The sequence below is a fragment of the Hyperolius riggenbachi genome, chromosome 4 (assembly GCF_040937935.1).
Source record: "Hyperolius riggenbachi isolate aHypRig1 chromosome 4, aHypRig1.pri, whole genome shotgun sequence".
Classification (NCBI taxonomy): Eukaryota; Metazoa; Chordata; class Amphibia; order Anura; family Hyperoliidae; genus Hyperolius; species Hyperolius riggenbachi.
This window is the reverse complement of record NC_090649.1, coordinates 205,191,358-205,217,807: the sequence shown is the minus strand read 5'-3', so window position 1 is coordinate 205,217,807 and position 26,450 is coordinate 205,191,358. Positions and strand designations below refer to the sequence as shown.

The 26,450-nt window shown below is 41.2% G+C and overlaps 1 protein-coding gene across 3 annotated transcripts in view; it reads left to right on the top strand.

The window, feature by feature from the left end:
- The window catches only part of DIS3L2 (DIS3 like 3'-5' exoribonuclease 2), a 313,259-nt gene that overhangs the window by 152,322 nt on the left and 134,487 nt on the right, over positions 1-26,450 (top strand). For all 3 annotated transcript variants that reach the window (XM_068281273.1, XM_068281272.1, XM_068281274.1), the window contains 3 exons: positions 2,122-2,207; positions 6,635-6,882; positions 19,255-19,428. In XM_068281273.1, the coding sequence (XP_068137374.1) occupies positions 2,122-2,207; positions 6,635-6,882; positions 19,255-19,428 (508 nt within the window). The remainder of the gene's footprint in view (positions 1-2,121; positions 2,208-6,634; positions 6,883-19,254; positions 19,429-26,450) is intronic.

Here is a 26,450-nt window from a genome sequence, read left to right as displayed (position 1 = left end):
TTTTTTTTTCCCCTTGGATTTCTTGATTGACCACTGTACTGCTATTTACATTTTGCTACCCCTACAGTCAATCATGTAATCTCCGCAAAGTAAATTATATAAAAAATGAAAAAAATGAATCTTCCCGTCACTTCGTCTTTCATCTAAAATGAAATCTAATAGCGATTATTTCTTCAAACACAGTTTGTGACCCAAGAGTTATTGTAGTAAACTAGTTGCTGTTGGAATTCTTGTCAGGTTGAAAGGCCCAATTGAAGAGGAGAATTCCTGTTTCTACCTGCGGCCCTATTGACAGCTGAGCTTTTAAATATTCAATATCCTGAGCAGCCAAATGGAGACTTGCAAAATAATTGCAAGATTCTTTGTTTGCTCCTGTGGGAAACTCATCTAGGAAAAAAATGATCTCTAGTTAGATTTGTTGATGACTTGCGTTTTGTACTTCCTTCCAGCTACAGTACATTAGTAAACTAATGATATGAACAGTTGTATCTATCCTCCTTCTCCTAAAAATGACTTTTTAAGATATTCCAGTTTTCTACTTTAAGTTTATACTGTTTTATTGTTTTTGCTCAATGATACATTCCATGAAGTATGCCAGAGCTAAAATGTATGAACCATTGACCTTTTAATCTCTTTCCTGCTCTCAGAAGCCAATTTCTGCTAGGAAAATGTTTTATAGTTGTAATTTCTTATCAGTGAGGGTGGTGGGAACGGCCAGTTACATACCTGATGTTTAACTCTTTCAGGCAGAGAAAGGAAAAAAAGGATCACAGCATAGTTATGTGTGCTAGGCACTGTACATACACGTCTATCTGATCATGTCACGTCACCTCGGGTATCCTTTAAATTCATTGTTTTTTTGATATTCCTGTAGAATAATACAGGTAATCAATCCATTGCACAAATCTCTTGTACACACAGTATTACTAGCTGCAAGCTGGTCAGGTCATTGAGAGTGTTCCAGGGATTTGTGGTATAGTTTCCGATTCCTTTTCTCTCTCATGGAATTGGTGTGTTTATACATGAGTCTTAGATCACTGTAACTTTGGTAGAGTTGGCTTATGATTTAATATACCTCTGTGCAGAATTTGTAATATGGTGGTGCTTGGAAATATTTCAGTGCAGCTCGTGTGAGAGTTCTAAGGTCAAGCATGTAATGTTGTTTTTATCTATTAAAAAGATTATGCAGGAAAGGTTGTTTTCCCTAAACTGTGGTGTAATTTGATAGAGATGAGTTATGATGACTACAAAGGTGGCTTGAAATGTTTGGCAGTCAGATCAGAATCTAGTTAAATGTCTTGGCACCATAGTAACACATGTGACTATATTTGATGATCATTCAGATGAGGTGTAGCCTTTTGGATGCATTCTTTGGCTACTTACAGAAATTGAATAAGATTAGGACATGGTCTCTGTTTTCATGGCAGCATCACCTACAGTACTATTGTGTTCTGACATAATTTATTAACCTGTTGTCTTTCAGTGCTGTGGTCAGCATCGGGATTAAGATTTTGTTGCAGGATATATTCCTGTTTTAGATTCCAACATCAGACACGAAATGTCTTACTAGGCATTACCTGGCTTTTGGTGGCAAAGCTGATTCCCTGACTAGGAGCAATAATTGAGCATTTCTTGTGGCACACACCTGCAGACATGCAGGTTGAAATTTTCCCAGAATGCTGTTTGGAGGCCAGCCCTTGCAGCCTGAATGGTATGATGATGCAGAGAAAAGCCAGTAGTAGGCTTGGCCATGAACCTGCAGCTTACTCCTTCAGGTTAATCCCATGTTTATTAGTCACATTATTCAAATATGATTTTTGCCTCATTAAGCCTTTTGACATACTGCTAACAACTGGGAACTTTCCCTTCTTGGTCATTGAATGGTTTATTTGGTTCATTTGAATTGGGCTTCATAGCAATACTGTTACAAGAAACAGAGATATAGTCTGAGCTTGTGATGGGAGTATGCAAATTAAAGGTACTTTTATGTTGAATTCTGTCTTGACATTACGGCATTATCTATTCATAAACCGCATGAGTACATTTTAATGTTGTATATCATCATACTGAAAATTCAGGTATATATTTTATAATCTGACTTTTTCTCACTATATATTAAAGGCAAACCAAGCAAAGATGGAGAGAACAAAATCTCTTCAAATGTTGACCACACCCCATTAGAAGATTGCCTTCAGAAGACTGCAAAGGTAAATGCATTATTACTTTAAATGGTTTTAAACCTTTCCTTTTCAGAATAACATTGACCCCAAACATTAGGTGTGGCAATGTATACAGACATGTTCATGATACAGTAGGTAAGTGAAAACATTTTTGTTAAGTGTATCTCAGTAGCTTCTTTTTATAATGTTGAATGTGTGTTGTGAAGGATAATATGTACTTAAAAATATATCTATGAATACACGTTCGATAAGGAGTGGGGTCTCCCTTAAAGCGGTTTAACACCCAGCATTACAACTTTGCTTTAAAAGATTGCTTACAGCTTACAAACTATTATGCCAGATTTTTTTTTAAGCAGAAATTCACTGAATGGGTTAAACATGACATTTTAGTGTTGGATTTAACTAGGAATCCGCATCCGTTCTTATCTGTAGTTACAAATGTATCTTTATTTGGAATACAAATAGACCTTTGAAAAGCCTGCCGGGGAAGCCCTCTTTGTTCTCTCAGAGCAGTGTTTGTTTGTTACATTGTAGATAGATACATTTGTAATTAAACATGCAAGCACGGAGGAGCATTTCTAGCTAAATGCAGCACTAAAATGTCATGTTTAATCCATTCAGCGAATTTCTGCTAAAAAAAAAATCTGGCATAATAGTTTATAAGCTGTAAGAAATCTTTTAAAGCAAAGTTGAAATGCTGGGTGTTAGACCACTTTAAATGGGGGGGGGGGGGGGGGAAGGTTTGCATCCTTGTAGTTGGGTAGTCCCTCCACTTCAATCTTTTGAAAGGGGTTGGTGGATAAATTGTGCCCCTTAGCTTTGAGGAAGTTCAAGTGCATACTTAACCGCTTACCCTCCTGCGGGATGAGTATTGACGTCCCTCAAAGCTGCACTTGAGCTCCTAGGGGTGTGGATACTTGTTCCTCTGATAACGAGCAGTGCATGCGTGTGCCAATGGCAGCCAGCAGTAGTGCACAGATTGGGCAGTGGGAAAGCCAATCTAGGTGTCAAATCATTGTTACAATGAGCAACAGTGATAATTCCATTGTAAGGGAAATGACCTGTCACTTTGTGCTAGCTGGAATGCAGTGATTTTGTATTTTAACCAGACAGGAAAGTGTCTGGGGACATCTAGTGGCTCAAAAAAATTACAATAAAAATATTACAATATAAATGTCCTGTACCTATATTAAGCCCTTTAACCACTTATGCCCTCCGCCTGCCCGCATATAACAGACAAAAATCGCCAAAGCTACAGAATTTAAAAGACCATATGTAAATTGTTACCCTATTTTAGCTTTTTAACCTCTTAGGGACCTACGCAGTACAAATCTACGTCAGGTGGGTGGCGCTGCGGTTCTGACCAGACGTAAACTCTACGTCCCATTCACCATGCGCCCCTGCCCGTTCCTGCTGCTCTCACCGCTCTGCCCCCCGCCGCAATGTGCTGCCCTGTCGCCTCTATGACGGCAGAGCGCTGTGAGCCGGGCAGGAGCCGTTTTCATTGGCTCCTGGCCCTGTCATTCCTGTAAGCCGTTCCCATTGGCTTACATTGAGTGACAGGGTCAGGAGCCAATGAAAGCGGCTCCTGACCAGCGCACAGCGCTCTGCCATCATAGAGAGAGCAGCCTGCGGCGGGGACAGAGCGGCGTGACCGGCGGGAGCGACTGATTATTGCGGCGATTCGTCGGTATGCAGCGTTTTAGCGTACCAGCAGCCTCTGGTCCTTAAGGGGGCAGAGGCTGCTGGTACCGAAGTGGTTAAATATGTATTCCATGTGGGTGTATTACTGTTTTTTTTTTTTTTTTTTTAAATATAGGCTTGTAATTATTGATAGAGTGCAATGAGAAAACCCAAAAAAACATAATTTTAAACGTTGTAATAACAAGAACAAATGCGGAAATAAAAACTGTGGGTTTTAATTACAGTAGCACATTTTCATTTTAAAACTTTAACGGCTGAAATTTGAGATAATGACTTTTTTCATTTTTTTCTTATTCTTATTTATAATACATATAAAATAAAATCTTAGCTTTAATAGTCAGGCTAGATAGAATTACAGGTCCTTCTTCTCCTACCAATGCTCACGGATTACAAACAAGTTTTTAGTGGCTTCCTTAAAGCAGACCTTCACTGTATGAAGAGATAATAAATTATGTGCCTGCTCAGTGAAGTACTCTGTGAGGTTTAGTAGGTCCTAATAGTGCCTGCAATCTGCGTAGGGGAAGTTCTGGTGTGCCAACATTTGTCATTCTCTGCGCTGTACCACTGAAGTGGTAGAGGGTAGCTGTAGGAGGATGCTGCCTGGGCAGAATTGCCAAAGCATTTTCACTGCTGTCCTAAACGCTGCAAAGACTGTCGAGTTGGTTATCGACTAAAGGAAATTCTCCCCCCCCCCCCATACTCAGCCCAGTATTCATCGAAGGCACTGAAGTCACCAGTATATCAAGCGTTCGGTTTCTAGGCACTACCATCACCAACGACTTGAGATGGAGTGAAAATACCATTAAATGCCAAAAGAAGGCGCAGCAACGGCTGTTCTTCCTAAGACAACTCAGGAAGTTTGGTATGCCGCAGGAACTGTTGTCAAGCTTCTACACTGCAACCATCGAGTCAATCCTGTGCTCATCTATCATCGTGTGGTATGGTGGAGCCACCGGGAGCGACAGGTGCAAACTGCAAAGAGTAATCAATGCAGCGGAAAGAATCATTGGTTCCCCCCGCCACCTCTGGATCTCCTCCACGCATCCAGACTGAGAACAAGGGCATACAGGATCACGAATGGCCGGCACCATCCCGGCAGCCGCTTCTTCAACCGCATGTGCTCAGACCACCGTTACAGGACTATTTCCACCAAAACCTCCAGGAACAGGAACTCCTTTTTCCCCCAAGCAGTGTGCCTTCTGAACGATTCGACCATCAGATAGATTTCTGTAAGATGGTTGTCAAGTTGATTTTGACAGGAATCTACTGATGTGTGCCACACACTAGGAACAGATTTCTAATAGATTTCATTCTGAAATCTATTGGAAATCTATTGAAAATCCATCTAAATGCATTATTGCACCCTTAGATCTAATGCAACTCTATGGGCCATCAATCTGCTGTCAACAGCAGATCGACCTAGATTTTCCATCCCGTCAGATCAAATCGATCGAAAATAGATTTGCTGATTCAAAAGAATTGATTTCTGATTAATCGATTCTATAGAATTGATCAATCGATGGCTGAAATCGACCAGTGTATGGGCCCCTTTACTCTCTTCCAGTAACTTAAATATTGAAGCTGGAGGATTGAATTGATGTCTAGGCAGTTATCCTTGTCAGGAGGTCAAAATCTCCATCTTCCTCGCGGATTGTTTTTAGCTCATACTGAGAATGATACATTTACAGTTTAGTAAATGACTATATTATATTGAAATGACATCTGGTAACTAATTCACAGACTGTGCTACTTCCCAATAAATAAAAAATGATCTTGTGTGTAACAACTGTCTAGTGGAGACTGTACAATAATCTCTTGGACATTAATGATAAGGAAGTGGTGGTGAGGAATCAAAATGTGTTTTAGTTTTGGGCGTGTTGCCCAACAGGGCATCTCTGGGAGTATTAGATTTCAAGTCTCTAAAACTGGCAACATTTGTCCCATTCCTCCCACTCCTTTCTCTGGTACACTGATTAATGTTTTACACATTCACCGTCATTAATTTTTTTTTTTTTTTATGCTTCCTCTGTAAAGCTCAATACAGGTCTAAAAGTGTTCATGAGCTCTTCATTTCACTTTACACAAATTCACTTCACGTAATGTTGAATGTTTTATTAGCCATTAGTATGAAATGCTTAGCACTGTATTCACATCTGCTGAATCCTCTTCTTCCCCTTTCCCCCCTTTTTTTTTGCAGTTTGATGCTAGCGCATGTATTTTCTTCTTGGATACGTTTTGTTGTGAATAATATATAAACCAGTAGTGCTTGCTTTAAAATTCTCAATAGAAAGAGTCTTCCTCTGTTCCTACTTTTGCTTACGTAGTTGCTTTTTTCTTTAGAATTGCTAGCTTGTTCTTCCCCTTGCTCCCATTCCTAGCAGCCCTAAGAATCCAACTATGCAACTTTGCCTTGAGTTTTGTTTTAACATGGCTATGGACACAAAGTCACTTTTTCTCCTAAGTTTTCTCCTAGGAGATCATTTTTCACCTTCTGTTAAACTAACTTTTCAGCATTCTACACTTGTACTGTCAACATCATTATGAGTATTTTCTTGCTTGCTACTGGCTTAAAATGCATTTTATTGATAAGGTGTGAAAACATCACCTAGGAGATAAAGTGAACTGAATAAGGGCCAATGTATTCTGAACATTAAAGATTTACAAGTTTGACAATTGTTTAAAATTCCACATCTTGTTAATTTAGTTTTTTGCTTATTTTAAACTGAATGTTAAGTTTTGGTCTACCTTAGGTGGTATTCATTCTGGAGAAAAAACACTCCAGAGCAGCTACTGGCTTCATTAAACCCATGGCAGACAAGAATGGAGAACTTGCCAAGAAGTATGCTTTATTCTCACCTGTGGACCACAGACTTCCTCGAATATATGTTCCTCTTACTGACTGCCCTGCAGATTTCACAACGCGACCACAAGATTATTCTAATACACTCTTCATCTGCCGCATCACTGCCTGGAAGGAGGACAGTAACTTTGCAGAAGGGTGAGTTTTTTGAATCTATTGTTTATGATCCAAACAAAATGGCTGCTCTGTGGAATCATGTAATTTCAAATTTGTGTAAATAAAACCTATTAGTTGGCATTCCTCTATCACATTCTGTCTGAATTGTGTACTTGGCACTCTCCGCAATAGAAAATATAAAGCATTGAAAAAAGTTTTTTTCAGAGTAGTAGTTTGCTTATACCCAAGTTACATAGTTTGGTTTAAAAAAAGACATCCGTTCATCAAGTTTGATCAGAAAAAAAAAAATAGATTGAAACTTGTACATCACCGTCCTGGATCTACACATATCCCAATTGATCCAGTGTGCTTAAAACTGCTTAAAATGGGGTATTGATCATTAGTGCAATTCCCTTGCAGTTTCTGTTTTTCACCCTTTCTAAGAAACAGACATGTCAACCACTCTATGTACAGTAAAAGCTTTTACACTGTTGCTGCATTGAACTAGTATGTGCTGGTCTTTGCTTAAATACTTGCCCCCATTGCTTCTACAGGAATAAATTGATCCTTTGCTCTCAGGTCTATACTTCAAATTAACTACTGATAAGATTTGTAAGTGCTGTATGCTGGAGTAGAAGCAAGATCCATAATAAAAGTACCTTGTATAGAATATAAATTAATATTTTCTAATAAAAAACAGTGGCTTCTTCATTCAAATATCTGTTTTTATCTGGGTGAATGCAGAGTGTGCAGCAATGCTTTTATCCCCCCTTCCCCACCAGTAACAAAGCTCTCCGCTTCCCCAGATAATACTACTAAGGATCCCCCTTTCCCCACCAGTAGCAAAGCTCCCCCTTCCCCAGATAATACCACTGAGGATCCCCCCTTCCCCACCAGTAACAAAGCTCCCCCCGTCCCCACCAGTAGCAAAGCTCCCCCTTCCCCAGATAATATCACAAAGGATCCCCCCTTCCCCACTAGTAACAAAGCTCCCCCCTTCCCCACCCGTAGCAAAGCTCCCCCTTCCCCAGATAATATAACTAAGGATCCCCCCTTCCCCACCAGTAACAAAGCTCCCCCCCCCGTCCCCACCAGTAGCAAAGCTCCCCCTTCCCCAGATAATATCACGAAGGATCCCCCCTTCCCCACTAGTAACAAAGCTCCCCCCTTCCCCACTAGTAACAAAGCTCCCCCCTTCCCCACCAGTAGCAAAGCTCCCCCTTCCCCAGATAATACCACTAAGGATCCCCCCTTCCCCACCAGTAACAAAGCTCCCCCCTTCCCCACCAGTAGCAAAGCTCCCCCTTCCCCAGATAATACCACTAAGGATCCCCTCTTCCCCACCAGTAGCAAAGCTCCCCCTTCCCCAGATAATACCATTAAGGATCCCCCCTTCCCCACCAGTAACAAAGCTCCCCCTTCCCCAGATAATACCATTAAGGATCCCCCCTTCCCCACCAGTAACAAAGCTCCCCCTTCCCCAGATAATACCATTAAGGATCCCCCCTTCCCCACCAGTAACAAAGCTCCCCCTTCCCCACATAATACCATTAAGGATCCTCCCTTTCCCACCAGTAACAAAGCTCCCCCTTCCCCAGATAATACCATTAAGGATCCCCCCATCCCCACCAGTAGCAAAGCTCCCCCTTCCCCAGATAATACTACTAAGGATCCAAGTGCTTCCCCTTTATTCCTAATATAGAGCACTGCGAGCAGAGCTTGCTGGAGAGCTAGTGTCTTATGTATTGCTCCCATTTACACTGCTTTGTCATTTTCCACTGCAAGTCTGTGTCCAGTCCTTTTTCTCTTTTATACATATGTAATTAAAAAAAAATGTTTTATTAAATGCAACAAAAACCTGTCATAAACACGTAGTGATCTGATACATTGTACAGACTGAATAATAATCGGTCATGGAAAATGAATGGAATCAATTTAAATGATCACAAGTGTGATGAACCATAGGAAACATTTAGATCAAAGTAACCCTTAGAATCATAAATTGCATCCAATCCAACAGATTAAGTTAGTACTTCAGTTTTGCATAGTTGTGATCCTGTGATTTTATTGGCCATTTAGTCTTAGAAACAGATCTTAATGTACACAACCAGCATAGGCTGTCTTTGATATGAATCTATAATGTAGCCTTTCAAGGTTCAGTTGCCTTGCATTTGCCTGGTAAAGAGACTGTTCCATGGCTTCTTGTTTTGTGAAGATGAGAACACTGACTAATCATCCGTTTGGATGGAAAGAAGGTCTTGTAATCCAGGAGAGAGCCCGACATGCTTGTCACAGCTGTACTGCTAAAATTTGAGAAGAAAGAATAATAGTTATGATGATGATTAGGAAAAGTAAGTGAATCTGACATGCATGTAATTGCTAGGTTAAGGGTTGCACAGAGGAAGCACCTTGGGTGCGGTTAATAAACCACAAAAAGCAGCGCTGAAACTGAACAAAAGTCACGATTTGCTCAAACCACTAGAGGGGATTCATGGCTTCATTGTTGACTAGTTCATTGGAAGTTTGAGACTCTGGGCATCCAAAGTATTGTCCAAAGAGAGATCATTGTGAAACAGAATTATTGTGGATACAGTTTTGCACATAAAATATAATTTGGAATTGGGATGAAGTGTGATTGTGTTGGAACAATAGGAACGTTAAAGGGACACTGTAGGGGGATCGGGGGAAAATGAGTTGAACTTACCCGGGGCTTCTAACGGTCCCCCGCAGACATCCTGTGCCCGCGCAGCCACTCACCGATGCTCCGGCCCCGCCTCCGGTTCACTTCTGGAATTTCAGACTTTAAAGTCAGAAAACCACTGCGCCTGCGTTGCCGTGTCCTCGATCCCGCTGATGTCACCAGGAGTGTACTGCGCACACACAGACCATACTGGGCCTGCACAGTATGCTCCTGGTGACATTAGCGGGATTGAGGACATGGCAACGCAGGCGCAGTGGTTTTCAGACTTTAAAGTCTGAAATTCCAGAAGTGAACCGGAGGCGGGGCCGGAGCATCGGTGAGTGGCTGTGCGGGCACAGGATGTCTGCGGGGGACCGTTAGAAGCCCCGGGTAAGTTCAACTCATTTTCCCCCGATCCCCCTACAGTGTCCCTTTAATGCGAGAGCAGGGTTAATGGCGTTAGGGAGGCTTTATGAGTTAGGGTTAGACATGGCAGGAAAAAGGTTGCTGTTTAACATTTTATAGACCTAAGGTTACCGCTGGACATGGGCTATTTCTTTGTTAATATTTCCTATGGCACTGTGCAAAAAAACATGTTGAGTCCAAATAGTACTGAAACAAGTGTTCCAATATCCAGTGGACTGCACTGAGATCCAGTTGTTACGGTAATCTTTCACAACTGTTTTTGCTATGTTTGCAATTGCATTGCAACTTGTTTAACTGGACATGACCAGACACAATAGATGTCTTCCTAAAGCAGAGTTTATTAAGCCAATTATTCCAGGCCAAACTCCGAGCCTACTCAGAATGGTTAAAATATCACCTCTACACCGGGGTATTGTATCCACATGATATGGAGGAGTCAGGTGTTACATGAAATACAATCCACCTCTAACATAATCTGAATTCTCAGATGGTTAGATGAGCTTGATGTGTCGGTGGAAAAAACTCCGATTATTCGCCAACTTTTTTTTTTTTTTTTTAGCTAGGGAAAAAAAAAAGAAAGGAAGTGGCTAAGAAGTGGTTAGTACACTCAGTTCCTCAGTCTAATTGCTGGATAAAAACAGTAGTTGATGCATTTAAAATTGTAGACCTACGTATATAACCACAGGAATGCTTAGTCGAAGTATAAGATTTGGAGTACGTGAATCTGTGCACATGTCAGCGGCTAGATCAAATGGAGGTCCTTAATGTCTATACAATGTGGCCATTAGAAAGCTTATTAGATTTTATCAATTTACAAATGTGTGCTATGCCCTGTGTTGGTAGTCAAATTTCATTGTTCACTCTAACAGAAAATCACTTAAAAAAGAAGGTCCTCTTAAACAACATGTTCTGTTTGTTCATGTTTTGCAATCTTCCAAGCAAAAAACAGTTTTTATATAAATAAAAATGGAAAATGTCTAAAAATATGCTTGTTAATTTGAATAAAATCTATCCTAGTTGTACTTGTGTGGCATCTAGGAAGACCATTCAATTCTTAAGGTGGCCACTAACTGTCCAATTTCTAGTGAAGAATCGTTTAAGCAATTAGAAATTCTGATCGGATTGGTTGTAAATAATCTTTAATGAGCAAAATCGATTATGAACGATTATGAAAATAGTCGTCGAATTCAATTTTTGTCAAACCAAAATTTGGATTTTCTTGTTGGTTGTGATAGATAGGAAGCTAAGATTGGTTCGTTGATGGTGTAGTGAATGATTTTTCTTCCAGTCAGAATTATCCTATCACTTGAACGATTTTTCAGCGCTAAGGGCTGGATCGGAGGCGGCTGACGTCAGGACGTCAGCTGACGTCCATGACATCACTCCGCTCGTCGCCATGGCGACGAGGAAAACACAACAAGAAGGGCTGCTCATCGCGGCCTTTCTTGTTACTTCTGATCGCCGGAGGCGATCAGAAGTACGCATTAGGAGCGCCCTCTAGTGGGCTTTCATGCAGCCAAATTTCAGTTGGCTGCATGCAATAGTTTTTTTTAATAAAAAAAAAAAAGTCCAGTCGCCAGCCTGGCGATCTTAATAGAGCGCCAGGCTGGTTAAAGAACTGAATTGTTGTTCTCTACTAGTCAAGGCTGATCTTCACAGTGCAGGTTTGTGGAAGTGTGTTGAGGCTCTAATAAGAGATTTCAGTGGACCTCCAAAAAAAAAGTAACTGATACTTAATGGAATAGAAATAGATAAAATACTATCTTTAAAGAATTGAAACTCCCAGGCCTTGGTTAAGTATGCCATGAACAGTTGCTGGCATTTTAGAACCACTTTTGCCCTGCTTGATTATTAAATGGCACATCCAGATTTCGACATGCAATAGTCTAAGTATATCTCAAACTACCTCATTTTGTGTTTGAGAATGCCAGTGTTTGAGTTGAGCAGAAGCAGAGAAACAATTGTATATGTTGCAGGTTTAGAAAGGCAAAGCCCCTGCTATCCACCATAACCTCTCTGCCCGCATACACATGCTAAAGAGCATGTGGATAAGCAAGAAGCACATTGTTCATGTTCGTTGAACAAATGGGACACATTTAGAACTTTTTGGCTTCAACAAAAAGTATTCTATAGAAAAAAGACACTGCATTCCAGCATAAGAACCTTCTCCCATCTGAGACGAGTTGGCTGTATCTTGCTGTTCTTCCTGTGGACCATCACCACTGGTCATCACTGACTGAACTTTAAATTCTGAATTTAAGTAGCAAATCCTGTGCAAATGCTGAGCTCTGGATCATTGTTCTTAATAAATGGACTTAATTTGGTTCTGATCTTATTTAAGATTTCATTGAAATACAGGTGATGTCTTAATCATATACATGAAGAAAATTTGAAATTCAGAAGTTCATTCTTTCAAGCACAACTATGTTTTTTGTTTTACTTCTATAGTCACTTTGAGTGAACTGTAGTGTTTTCATTTGTATACATAATAGCCTTGGGAGTCTGTTATTTAGCAGTTTCATTATGTTCTTATTTTTATTACCATCCCTGGACTCTGTCTCATTTTGTAGTGATTCATGTTGCTTCCCTATTATCTGTTCCCTCAAACAAAATACTGACTACAGGGAGTCTTTATAGCAGAAACTAATTTGATGACCCTACTTTAAATAGTATTGCCTTTTAGATTTGAACAAAGATAAAACACTTATTGTCATTTGTTGAAAAGCCAGACCTTATAATCCAAGGCTTTTAAATCTGTTTACCTTACCATCTTATTTGTGCATGAGAACATAAATTAAATTAAGAGACAAAACAGACACTCCATAGGTTTTGTCACAAATAAATTAGGGGTTTGGCATTTGAGCCCAGAAATGTGCCTAGTAGAATTCTGGTTATCTAAAGCCCAATCTACATGATACGATTCTTTGTACAATTCAATTACGATTCTATTTACGATTTGATTAAATCCGACATGTCCGATCGGGATTCAATTCGAAGCAATTCGATTTGCCATTGTTTTGCAATGGCAAATCGAACTGAATCGAATCCCAATCGGACATGTCGGATTTAATCGAATTGTAAATAGAATCGTACAAAGAATCGTATCGTGTAGATTGGGCTTTAAAGAGGGAAAGCTGAATACTTGTCCTAACCTTCAGATTGTTACTGGTGTCCAGGGAGCCCTTTTTTGACATCTGAGGCAGGGAATTCATGTTCAAAGATACAGATTTATTTTCTAGGATGGTATCCTTTCTCCACCATTTACATAAGTTAAAGGCACTGGAGCCAGCTTTGATTGACAGAGCCATTACTCACGGTTCAGAATTCATATGGCTGATCACGTTGGGGTGATGGAACAGATTGTTAGAGGCAATCTTGAGCAGTGTCACTTAACAGTTGTGTTGGCAGGAAGACTGCAACAATAAACTGGTTAGCATTCTTACCTTGCAGAATGGAGTATCCCAAGTTCAAAACATTGTCTGCATGGGAATATATGTTCTCCAGAATTTGCTAGATTTCCTTATGTTATCTAGGTTTCCTTCTACAGCCTAGACATATTTTGGTTGATTAGCAGACTTCCCTTGAAACCAATAATAGATTGTTATATTATACTGTAAGCCCTGCTTGAGTGTTAATGAGTGATTTGAATTATTCTATTTCTTTGTACTCTTTAAAGCTTTGGGGTAAATGTTGGCAAAAAAAATTGCATAAAATGAAAGCCAAAAAATGTTTTCTTTAAATTGCAGTTTCAAAGTGTTAAGTGGAGCACATTTATCAGCCTTTTGCTGTTTTAAGCAAATGTAAGTTTTTTTTTTTCTAGTATTAGGTGAATACAGCTATTGCAAACTGAATTAAATCCATCCATGCATACAGCTAAAAATCCGGTATCCAAAACATGCAGACAGCCTTTTCACTGTTCACTGTTAATGAGAGCGCAAATCATAGTCAGAGAATATCTTCTCTCATTGTGCTGGGGAATTTGCAAATATACTTGGAGTTAAATGTTCTGTAGCATTTGGTGAACCGCAAACAAATTCTTAAGGTGCTTTACTAGAGGCCTGGGACTGGGAGGCTGAGGCTTCTACTCAGTATCTTGTAGTGTTGTCCGGATCATGAACGATTCGGATCTTTGATCCAAATCTCTTTTGTGAGTTGAATCATCCGAATCATCAAAATGAACGATTCGGTTCACAAAGTGGGTGGAGCCAGGAGCGGCGGGGGGGGGGGGGGGCCTGGAAGCAGAGCAGTGATGGATCGCTCAGTTGGAGGAGAGCCAGCCTTGCACAGGGACAGGTAGATGAGGGCACATGGGTGCCACTGCCAGATATGTGTAGAGCACACGTACTGGCTGTAATGTGCTGCTCATTTTAGGCTGTCTGTTCCGTAGTTGTGCATAGTGAACAAATGGGAAACTTTTGGCTCAGAAGCACAGCTGAGTAACTTTGCAGACAGCATGCTGGGCTAGAATGACAGGGCAGGCACTGTGATTGCATTGCAATATGATCCTTGTGAGTGTTCAAGGTGAGAAAAGGACACATTGGGACGGGGAATGCTTTCTTTCACTGTGAGATGCTTGCATTCAAAGTATACAGATGAACATATAGGTGAAATATATTTAAAGCATATAATTGCAACATGTGGGTAATGTGTGCAAAAAAAAATTTCTGCTCTCTGCTCACCCCTCTTCGTCCACCTCCTCCCTTCTCTGGTCACTCCCAGCCCTTCTCTGTCCACCATCCCCCCCCTTCTCTGTCTGTCCACCCCCCTCCCCTTCTCTGTCCACTGCAGGGAAAGTCCTGTCCTGCTAGTCATTTCACCCCCGAATGCTTCTCTAGTAAAATGATTCGAGATTCGGATCAAAGATCCGGATCTTTTCAATGATCCGATTCGAATCATCTGAATCATTGAAAAGATCCGGACTTCCCATCTCTAGTATCTTGGCTGTTCCTAGCACTTCACCCTTCTGGATCAGACATCGGATGTTGCCTCTGAGATCTGTTGAAGCTACTCCTCCAGCTTAGGAGTTACTGCCTCAAGTGCTCCTTCCACTTCTGTGACCTCTTTGGCTTTTGTTTTCCACCTATTTTCTAGTTCCTCTTTGGTACTTCTCTAGCTTCTTATACACCTTCCTGATGATCCAGTTGCTTGGCATTACTACATCAATCCCAGGGATGTCTCCTGGTCCTTGTCTACCTTGTCTGTATTTGGTTAGACATTTTTTGTCTGTCTGGATCAGGAAGTCCCACAGAATCGTATCCCTTTTATTCTCCATGACCTTTTATGGTATCTCCAATCTGGATTTTAGGTTATAGTCCATACATTGTGCAGATGTTTCTCAACACAATGTCAGGGTTTGGTTTTGCTCTTCAGTGTATGTCGTTTCTGCTTGCAGTTAAATAATGCTTCCTCCACCTTGGTTTCCAGTTAGAAGGTATTATCACATATGGAGATTTAGGATAAAATATGTAGTCCCCATATCAAGAGATTAGGAACCAAAAAAGGGTGGAATGTAGAGAAGCTGTCTCATAGAAATTGTGCCACTGGTAAGTCTAACTTGGATTTTCTTTAGGCATCTTCTAGGAAAACCACACCAAACAAATAAGCAAGGAGTCCATGTATTTAGGGAGCAGCAACTGCTTTCAGGAGTGTTTTGCCACAATAGAAGTCCTGCTGGGAAAGGCCTGATGATATTTTATAAAATTATCAGGGCCCGACTAAGTAGCAGCACAACATCCACAGATGGAACTATGATGTCTGACATCTGTGGAATTTTGATCCTACTCCTTAATAGCAATTATATACATTTGAAAACTTGGTCAGGTTGGTTTTTAAATCCAACTCCCATTTTAAGCCCAGTTGATTATTCCAGGCTAGGGAGGGATTCTAACATAACAGCCATAGACTCCTACTGCTCTGCAAACTTGTCTACTTTTTATATTCTTTAGGTAGACAAGATGACATTGCTTATCACATCTGTCAGCATTAGGCTATAGTAGCTGGACAGCCTAAGTTGGAGGTCCACTTCAGTTTTCTTTATGCAGTTGTGGAGCAAACATATTCTGTATGTAGTAGAAAAAAAAATTCCGCTGCACCAATGGCTGGGTGAAAAAAAGTTCTCCGTTTATTGTTACATCAGTGGGTACAAAACGTTAAAAAAGCTCACGCATATCGGAGCTCGTGGCCCCTTAATCATAACTGTGATATTCTGTATGTAGATGTGCAGGTACAGTTATACTTAATAATTTTTCCTTCAGGAAAATTAATATGATGTAATTATGAATTGTCTGAAGTAATTGAATTAGTAGTATATGTGATCTTGCATTGACTGTACCACAGCATGTTATGCCACATAGTTAAAAGGAAGTTGGAGGATAGTTATGGAACATATGAGCTTGCTTGGTAGCATTGTGTCCTCAGGAAAGTTGCATCTCATAGATTTGGGTGAGGCCATAAACACCAGATCATGAGAACAGATCCTTCTCCACAGCTGTAATTTCCTTGACAAGCTTTTGTTTGGGCAGGAATGTTATGTCTTTATTTCAGGGATGAAATCACATATCAACTTTTTTCCTGCAAGCCCGTAGCAAACTTTATGTAAACTGCTGACATGCTGTCCAGGTTTTCTCTTTCTCATTGTCAGATTCGGGTTTGCAAAGACTGAAGAGACGAATAAGTCCCAACTAGTTTCATCATCTCATCATCTTTGAACAGCATTATACACTTGTGCACTCGGCTTGATCTCGGCTACAATAACACATTGTGTTTATGTAACTCATTTCAGCCACATAGTCCTTTTTTCCAGTTATGCTTCTGAAATTTTCATGCATGAAGTGAGGAGGGCAGTCTGTGCTAGCCATCTCATTGATTGTTAAACTTGTTTGAAAGGAGTGGGACACACACACACACACACACACACACACACACACACACACACACACACACACACACACACACACACACACACACACACACACACACACACACACACACACACACACACACACCTTCTTATTCCCTGTCTCATGCACACACACCCCTACCTTCTTATTTCCTGTCTCATGCACACACACCCCTACCTTCTTATTCCCTGTCTCATGCACACACACCCCTACCTTCTTATTCCCTGTCTCATGCACACACACCCCTACCTTCTTATTCCCTGTCTCATGCACACACACCCCTACCTTCTTATTCCCTGTCTCATGCACACACACCCCTACCTTCTTATTCCCTGTCTCTTGTGCATGAGTGTTCTGCATGGTGTCTTAGTTGTGTTAATGCTTTCAAGCTCTCTGTTGGTTAGCATGTTCAGTTGAAAGGAAGGGGGGTAATAAGCGGATCGGTGTGTATTTGGACTTTTATACATGTACAAGGACTTTCCCCGGCAGGGATGACATCATGGGGCTCCCTTCGGACCCATTCCCACTTACATCCGGATCACTTGCAGCCAGCGGGAGCAAAGAGTATAAGGTCCACCCGAAGGTCCTTAGCCATTCGGCTGGTGCCCGGGGCAGATGCGCCCCCCCATAGGCCATATGGGGGAACGCATCTGCCTGGCCGAGGTTTATCGCGGACTGCACAGAAGTGTGGTCTGCTTACTGCAACGGATCCCGCGGATTCTTTGCAGTGTGACAAATGTGAATGTCTCCTATGTATAACATAGGGGCCATTCACTCTACGCTTAGCAATGAGCGGAGACTGGACAAAAAAATGTCAGTTTTCCACTCTAGTGGGAACATAGCCTTACACACACTAGATTCTTGCCCAAAGCAGTGTTTATCAGCATCACTGGCTGAGTTTAATCTAATGTGTGTATGTAGCTTACCCGGTGGGACAGGCAGCGTGACAGTTTTATACTATAAACCTAAAATGACTTGGGGTTACTTCAATATGAATAAAATATGAAAATCAGGTTAAGATTATAACTGTTTGTTAACCTCCGAAAGACTTCATGCTGGAAGACAAACAACATTTTTTATAATAGCAGCTTTTAGACAACACTTTTTTGGGGCATTTCCTCAGCTTATGTAATGTGATTTCATAGGAGCTTCTGTGAGATTACATTTTGATACTTTTCATGGTTTAAGTAGGATAGTACTATGAAAAACATTGTCTACAGAGTGTAATAATAAAGATTTTAGCTCAATTGCAGTGTGATGTCTTTTGAAAAGTAACCATACACCTACCCTCCCTTTTTAACCAGCAAATTGATGGGTGAACCAATCCTCCACCACTCCTGCCTTGCCTCCTACGCACAGAGATTTTTCTACATGTTTGGTTAGTCTTTCGATTGATAAATGGCCCAAATCAACCAAAAGTGAATTGTTTAGATATGTTAGGGCCATACTGTAGATAACCAGCAGATTGAAGAAAAGTGATTGATCTGGCTGGAAAAATCATTGTGTGTGTGTCACCCTAAAGGTGCATACAAAGGCACAAAGTGGTTGACAGTTTGGGGTGGAGTGCTGTTTAGACATGACTTGAGGCTACAGACCTTCAACCCATTCTGTTACTGTGGAGGACCGGTGGTGCCTTGACAGAGTGGCTTATAGAAGAAGGGGTAAGGTGGAGAACAATGAGCCCAGGAGGCTGAACATAGGTGGAGGGCAATGGGCTCAGGAGACTGAACATGCACTCGTTTCTTGGCAGAGACAGCCCAGACTGGCCACCTCAGACAACAACCATCTAGTGTGTGTACAAGACTAATTATCAAACAAAGGTGGTGTCTTTAGCCTCGTACCCATGTTTGATTAAAGTTTAATCAGGTGTGTGTACAGTGACCCCAGACCACCTATCTGCAAGCGATCCACCCAGTGGATCAACTCACCCGAATGATGGCTAACTGCTTTGAAGACACCATTCCCTTGCCCAGCGTGTGATGTCATGTACGTGCCACTTCATTGTCCCTCTGCCCGCCTACTTAGCAACAAATCACGTTGTACAGACGAGGTGACCTCTCTTCTGTACAGCCCAGCGATGTCGCCCACGATGGGCGACATCCAACAAGGTGTGTACCCACCTTTATGGCTTACCTGGTACCCAAACGCAATACCCTATATTTTGCAATAAGGGGTTAAGAAACCGCTTGAAAATCGTTATTGTTCAGTCTCTCTGCCATTTCACCTCGGAGTGTTATTTCTTGGTAAAACAATTATTTTCTCTTCTTTTTCCCTGATAAAACCTCAGTATAAATAAGTTGTGAATTCAATGCTCCACTCAACGTGTCACCCAGTGTTCTTCTGCCATGATTCTGACTAAATATGCAGTTTGTTTGACTTCCTACCTAAGCCCATCTCTTCCTCCTTTAGGCAGCTGATGAAAAGTCTTGGCCAGGCTGGAGAAATTGAGCCAGAGACTGAGGGAATATTGACTGAATATGGCGTGGATTTCTCGGAATTCTCTAATAAAGTACTACAGTGCCTCCCTCAGAATTTGCCATGGACTATTCCTCCAGAAGAATTAGAAAAGAGAAGAGATCTGAGGTTTGTAACATGATTACTTTTGTATGCGATTTGTCTGGTCAGCCCAGTGTTTGCCTTTCAGAGCAACAGCCCTTTTTCCTAGCATTCCATACAGTAATGGACTGGGATTAAGTTAACGTTTTTTTGTTTTTTTTTACCTTCCTTTACTAATTTTGTGTTATACATACAATGTGTGTCATAAACAAATCAGTAACTTTGATTACTTTTTTTTTTTGCATGCAGATTATTAATTTGAAATGATCTCCTGGTATGACATTCATAAATACTGAGTGTAAGAATGAACAGATTCATTAGTGACCAACATGAACATTTTTGGGATTTGTGCAATTTCAGAAAAACATTTGTGTGTTTTGTGGCCATGTTAAAGTAAACTTTTTTTTCTCTCTCAAGTTTTTTAGACAACGTGGGGGAAAGACTAGAACTTGAGCCAAAATTTCACTGCAGCATTTCCAGTTTAAAATTCCTACACTTTTTTTTGTTGGTAAAATGGGTGTTCGTTTGAGCACAGGGTTTTCAGCCTGAATTTGAGGAGCAGCAGGGTTTTTACATACAGTCGTGTCCATAATTATTCATACTACTTGACTTTTAGTTACTTTTATTCAACCAGCAAGTAATTTTTTGACAGGAAATGACATGGGTGTCTCCCAAAAGATAAGACGATGTGCAAGAGGGAAAAAACCATTTATCAGCTTTTATTTACATCTGAGCAAAAAGTCTTCTTGCCATCACCCTGATCTTTAGCTCCCTCCGCAGATTCTCAATTGGATTCAAGTCAGGACTCTGGATGGGCCACTCCAAAATGTTAATGTTGTTGTCTGCTAACCATTTTTTCACCACTTTTGTTGTGTGGGTCATTGCCATGCTGAAATGTCCACTGGTGCCCAAGGGCAAGTTTCTCTGCAGACTGTCTGATGTTGTCATTGTGAATCCTCATGTATTGCTCATTTTCATGGTGCCATTTACCGTGATTAGATTCCCTGGTCCATTGGCTGAAAAACACCCCTAATGCATTAGGTTCCCACCACCATGTTTGACAGTGAAAATCAATTAACCCTTCGCACACTCACATGCAAATGTTCAAACAAATGCATTCACAGATTTACTCATCCAGGCACAACTGTTATCCCTACAGCTAAATTAAAAGCCAGGGTTTTAGTTCACAGAAGAATGCATTCTTATGCTTAGTCACCTATACTGCGTAGAAGTACCCAGGTAAACATAGGTGTCCTAACTCTGGCCCTGTAACATGCATAGTGCAGACATGCAAACACATTCATTGCATCAAACCTATCAATGGATTAGGAGCACACATCCTAACTTCCTCTCCTGGGAAAGACAGTGCATCTTACCAATCGCACAAGGGAGCTAACTTTATGTGTCCATGTGCACCATGCGCATACACCAGCATAAGCTGTCTGCATGCTGACAAACATACAGGGGAAGGGGGGAGTGCACCGAATTAGACCCTAGCCACAGGGGTCAATGATAAGAATAAACATACATATATCCAGGCACATCGCCTCTAGTTAGGACATTAAATACATTTTTAGGGAAAGGGAGGTGCTGAAGGGGGTGTGGCTAGAAACAGCAAAAATCAATTAACCCTTCGCACACTCACATGCAAATGTTCAAACAAATGCATTCACAGATTTATTTAATGTCCTAACTAGAGGCGATGTGCCTGGATATATGTATGTTCATGTTTGACAGTGGGGATGGTGTTCTTTGGGTTGAAGGCTTCTCCTTCTTTTTTACGCCAAATGAAGGAAACCTCATTGTGACCAAACAATTCCATTTTTGTTTCATCTGACCATAACATAGAAGACCAGAAGTCTTCTTTGTCCGGATGAGCATTTGCAAAGGCCAAGTGAGCTTTTGTGTGCCATATCTGGAGAAGTGGCGTCCTCCTCGGTCTGCATCTGTGGAACCCAGCAGTGTGCAGCGTCCGTTGGATTGTCTGCCTTGAGACAGTGCCACCAGTAGAGCCCAGATTCACCAGGATGGCCTTGGTAGTGGTGCTTGGATTCTTTTTCACCTCTCTCACTATCCTCCTGGCCAGCTCAGGTGTCACTTTTGGCGTCCGACCACATCCTCTGAGATTTTCCACAGTGCGGAACATCTTTTATTTTTTAATAATACTTTGCCCTGTAGCCACTGGAACTTAAAAACTTTTAGAAATGGCCTTGCAGCCATTTGCTGACTTGTGAGCAGCTACAATGCGCGGCTGCAGGTCCTCACTGAGCTCCTTTGTTATTGCCATGACTGTCCACAAACCAACTGCAGAGAGCTGCTGTTTTTCACCTGCTGAGTTGATTAAAACAGCTGTTCCCAATTAACCAGCCTGGTGTGGCTTTTTAAAAAAAAAAATGGTTATTTTTTAGTGTAGCTAGCACTAGGCTTTGGTAAGTCAAAAGAGCGGCAATCGGGGGGATCAGAGTGGGCCAGCAGCGATCGGAGGGGTGATGTAGCTAGCCAAATGCTAGCTACACCCCTTCCGAAATTTTTGTGCTAAAAGACCCTCCAGGGCCTGAGAAATCCACCGCGGCGGTAATGGACGAGCTGAGCTCGTCATTACTGCCAAAGTGGGTAATCAGGGTAATTAGGATGCTTTAGAACAGCTTGAACTATTTGGAATGGTATAGAACTTTGGATTTTACCACAGACTGTGACAGTTTGTGAAGGGTATGAATAATTTTGGACTGGACACTTTTTGCTCAAATATAAATAAAAGCTGAGAATTTTTTTTTTCCCACAATACATATTCATTTTATCTTTTGGGAGACACCATTGTCCTTTCCCATCAAAAAATTACTTGCTGGTTGAATATAAGAAACTAAAAGTCAAAATTTGCCAGGGGTATGAATAATTATGGGCTGCACTGTATATTGCAAATTTTACATCTCTGCCTGTCTCTGAAAATGATAACCATTCCATGCTAGTGTCTGATTATAAATTCCTACACAAGCACATCTCATTCTGCTTAATCGGGAGTTGATTAGGTGGTCGCCTAACTGAAATCTTATTTAATGAGGGTAAGTATAAAAAAACACAGCTGTAATTCACATTTAATACTACTAGAACTACATATATGGTAATAGGGAGTTTTAACCCTCTGGGCGATAATCCCGAACTGAGCTTGGGGTAAGCCGCCGCAGAGGATTTCTCAGGCCCTGGTGGGCCGATTTGCATAATTTTTTTTTTGTTACACGCAGCTAGCACTTTGCTAGCTGCATGTATATACCGATCCCCGCCGCTCTGCGCTGATTCGCCGCTCCGCGCCCCCCCTCCCCCCCCAGATCCCGTGCGCAGCCTGGCCAATCAGTGCCAGGCAGCGCTGAGGGGTGGATCTGGACTCCCTCTGACGTCATGACGTCGTTGATGTCGATGACGTCATCCCGATCCTCGCCATGGCGATGAGGGAAGCTGTTCAGAACGGGATTTCCTGTTTGCTCTGATCGCCGGAGGCGATCGGAAGGGGTGGGGGGGATGGCGCTGCACAGCGGCTATCATGTAGCTAGCGCTAGGCTAGCTACATGATTAAAAAATTGAAAAAAAAAGTGCTGCGCTGCCCCCTGGCGATATTATTGTATCGCCCAGGAGGTTAAGAAGGCAAACTTCTGTTTTTCATATCTTAGTAAGAGGGCTTTTCTGGCTCTTTTAACCCTTTAAATACTCATGGGAGTTCTGGTAGACCATGAGCTTGCTGGGTACTCTGTAACCCTGAAAAGAACTACTGCCCATGCCAAAACAAGTGAACATTTTTGGGGCGCATTTTTGGGGAACATTAAGGAGCAATATTGTCAGCAGTTCTTAAAGGGAAGGTTCACGCTGCTAAAAAAAAAAAAAACTCCTCACTTGGGGCTTCTTCCAGCTCCTGGCAGTCGATCGGTGCCCTCGGCGCAGCTCCTCTCCCTCCGGGCGTCTAGCAGTAAACAAGCCAACCTCGCCAGGTCGGCTTCTGGGCGCTCCACGGTGGGTGGGTTCACGTGGTGTAGAAACATCGAGTCTCTACTGCGCAGGCGCAGAACTACTGCGCCGGCGCATTAGAGACCCGATGACTTCACGTACACCACGTGACCCGCGCCGTGGAGCGCACATGACGCCGACCCGGAAGCCAACCTAGTGAGGTCGGCTTCTTCACCGCTGGACGCCCGGAGGGAGAGGAGCTGCGCCGAGGGCACCGATCGACTGCCAGGAGCTGGAAGAAGCCCCATGTGAGTGCAGTTTTTTTTTTGTTTTGTTTTTTTTAGCAGCGCGGATCTTCCCTTTAAAAACTAAGGCAAAGCTATTTGGTTCAGTACTTGCACCTATGAAGGATACAGCCTGAGAAACTGACCATTTTTGCACTTGTCTCCTGTATTTTTTCAGAACTGTATATACATAGAGAGAAATGTGAGAAAGGTTACATATGAGGAAAGTTAGGAGACTTGGAAAAGAACTGTTGACATTGTGGAAGACGCTCTTTCATTAAAGGTTTTCTTGTAAGGGGAACATTTTTTAGAATGGATGCCCTTTTGGGATATATACCGGTATATTTTATTACTTTCTTTCCTCTTTATAAATATTTCTAAAATTACTCCATTTGTTCACTTTGTAATGGTGGTAGTATGCAATTGCTCTGACTAATGAACTTGATTGTACATGTGAAAGTTGAATCATATTAGCATTTGAAGAGCTCCTGCCTAGGGAATATGAATAAATCCTGTTCCCACCTATCCTGTTAGAAACGAGTAGGGAAGAGCACATGATACGTGCTTGCATTGTTGACTTATTACTGGAAAATTGGAGACCTTTTCTGTTGAATAATTATTAGAGGTGATGCAGTGTCTTGGCAAATAGGGATATTATTTGATCTTTAGACATGTGAATGGAAATGTGAAAGCTAGAGCAAGTTATACAACACTGATCTGTGTAAAAGCAATTTTCCAATATTCATATTTCATGTTCTTAAATAAAAAGTTAATTTTCTAGTAATCCCTGTGTTACTTACAACATTGTATGACTTTCATGTTTTTGGTCCAGCTGTGAAACAGGAAAGCATGTTTTTAATCAATTTTAAAGGAACAATCAAACTGCTTAGTGCCCCATTTAAATTATTAGCACAGTGTGGTTCTATTTTTAGAGTGGCAAAGTCCATGTAATCCATGTCCGTCCATTGTTAAAATTATTTTTCGCAATGTGTGCATTCTTTTGTGTCAAAATATCAGGTACAATAGGTGACAGGTAACTATTAATAGGTAAAGGGACATGATTGTGAACTTTGTAGACAGAACAGGCCATTGTAGTTTTTTTTATAGAGTCACGGCATCAAAAATCAACATTTTAGTCATGTGATTAAATCCGGCATCAAGAGAAGCAGTACACAATATTTTCATAAGACATTTACCGTGACATTCTTTTCTTTGAAATTCATTATTTTTTGTCATTTAAGTCTATGATCCCATAACTATTAAACCATGAGATGTGTAATGCTGGGCCTACACCGATTTCAGTTAATGAATTTCACTAGTTTGATTTAAAACCTACTGTAAAAGGTGTTAATCTATGGTAATCAAAGCTCCAAGTTTCTCAGTAGCAGCCATACAAGTAGCACCTTTGAAAGATAGTGGCAAAACTTTATTACATTTGCCTGAGAGCTGATCAGTCAAGCTGAAAATAACTTTCTGAATCTGTTTAATTACTTGCAAAGTTCCTGTTCAGCCTATGGAATCTATGCTACTTGTAGAGCAAAAGAAACTGCCTTGTTGAAGTTCACTTCACATCTCGACTTTTGGCTTAATTGTTAAACACTGCAACCGGCTTTGACCTGCAGACCTATTCTTGTAGAACTCTAGCCTAACTTTCCTTAGAAGTGGGGAAAATTTGAACATCTGTTTTTTTCAGTTTGTGTCCTTGTGGAGCTTTGTGTTGTCACAGACAGCAGGAAATAAGATATCTTATAATGGCTGCATGTAACACTGTGGTGCAACAAGTTCTGGCCAATTTTAACACATCTTTATAATGAGGTAACGCATTAAACGTTTTGTTTAACCTGATATTTAATAATTTCATCCAAAACTTGTGAATGGAGGTGGGAAGGGCTGAAACCTCTGCCAGGTTGTCATTTTCTCACTGTGGAGATTTCTCTCCTTTTTGTGTCAGTGACACCTTGGGCTCTAATGTGAGCCCATGGTATTACCAGAAAGGAAGCGCGTAATACTGTTACTATTAATATTGTTTATAGTGCCAGCTATTCCATGATGCTGTGCTGCTGAATACAAAGTATATATAGTAGCACAAATAATGAAGGAAATTTAGATTATAAACACTTGAACAGTTCATGTAATGCAGTCCATTGCGATGCAGGGATGTGAATATGCCCATTGAGTTGCATGGGCAGTGCACTTGCATGGCCTAATGCATTACTGCAAAAGGAGCAAATTTTTACAAGATGTGAAATATATTGAACTCCTGCAATTAATCGTGTCCATGTAGACCCACGGTGCCTAAATTAACTGCATACCCACTGCATATATATGCCAAACATTTTGCTTGGGAGCTAGGCAACTCAGTCTTTAGAACAAAGTCATCAATTACAGCTTTCTTAATTTCTCAATATAGGACAGTTTTAAGTGCCACATCTTTTCTTATGGCTTACGGAGGGAATTATTTTTCTTAGCAGAGCTGTTTTTTGGAAATTGGAGTTTGTTTTACGCATTGAAAGAAGGGTGAATCTGTTAATTAAGTGCTAGAAGTATCGCTATACTGCCTGTTAAATACTTGTATTCCATATGGAATACTTTGCTGCCCTCAGTGTGGGATGAATCCTTTCATGAAATGGTCTCCTTTTCACTACATTTCTTGCATTGTTTGAACGCTGGCTACAAGTCTGTTCTGCTCACTGTACTTCAGTGCCTAAACAGAGGCCAGGAAAATGTGATCATAGATGGAGAACGGCTCATCTTTTGAGACCAGAGAACAGAGGAATTGGGAAGGGAGAGGAGCAGAAAGTGGGTGTGAAAAAGCAAATTTTGATGGAGGAT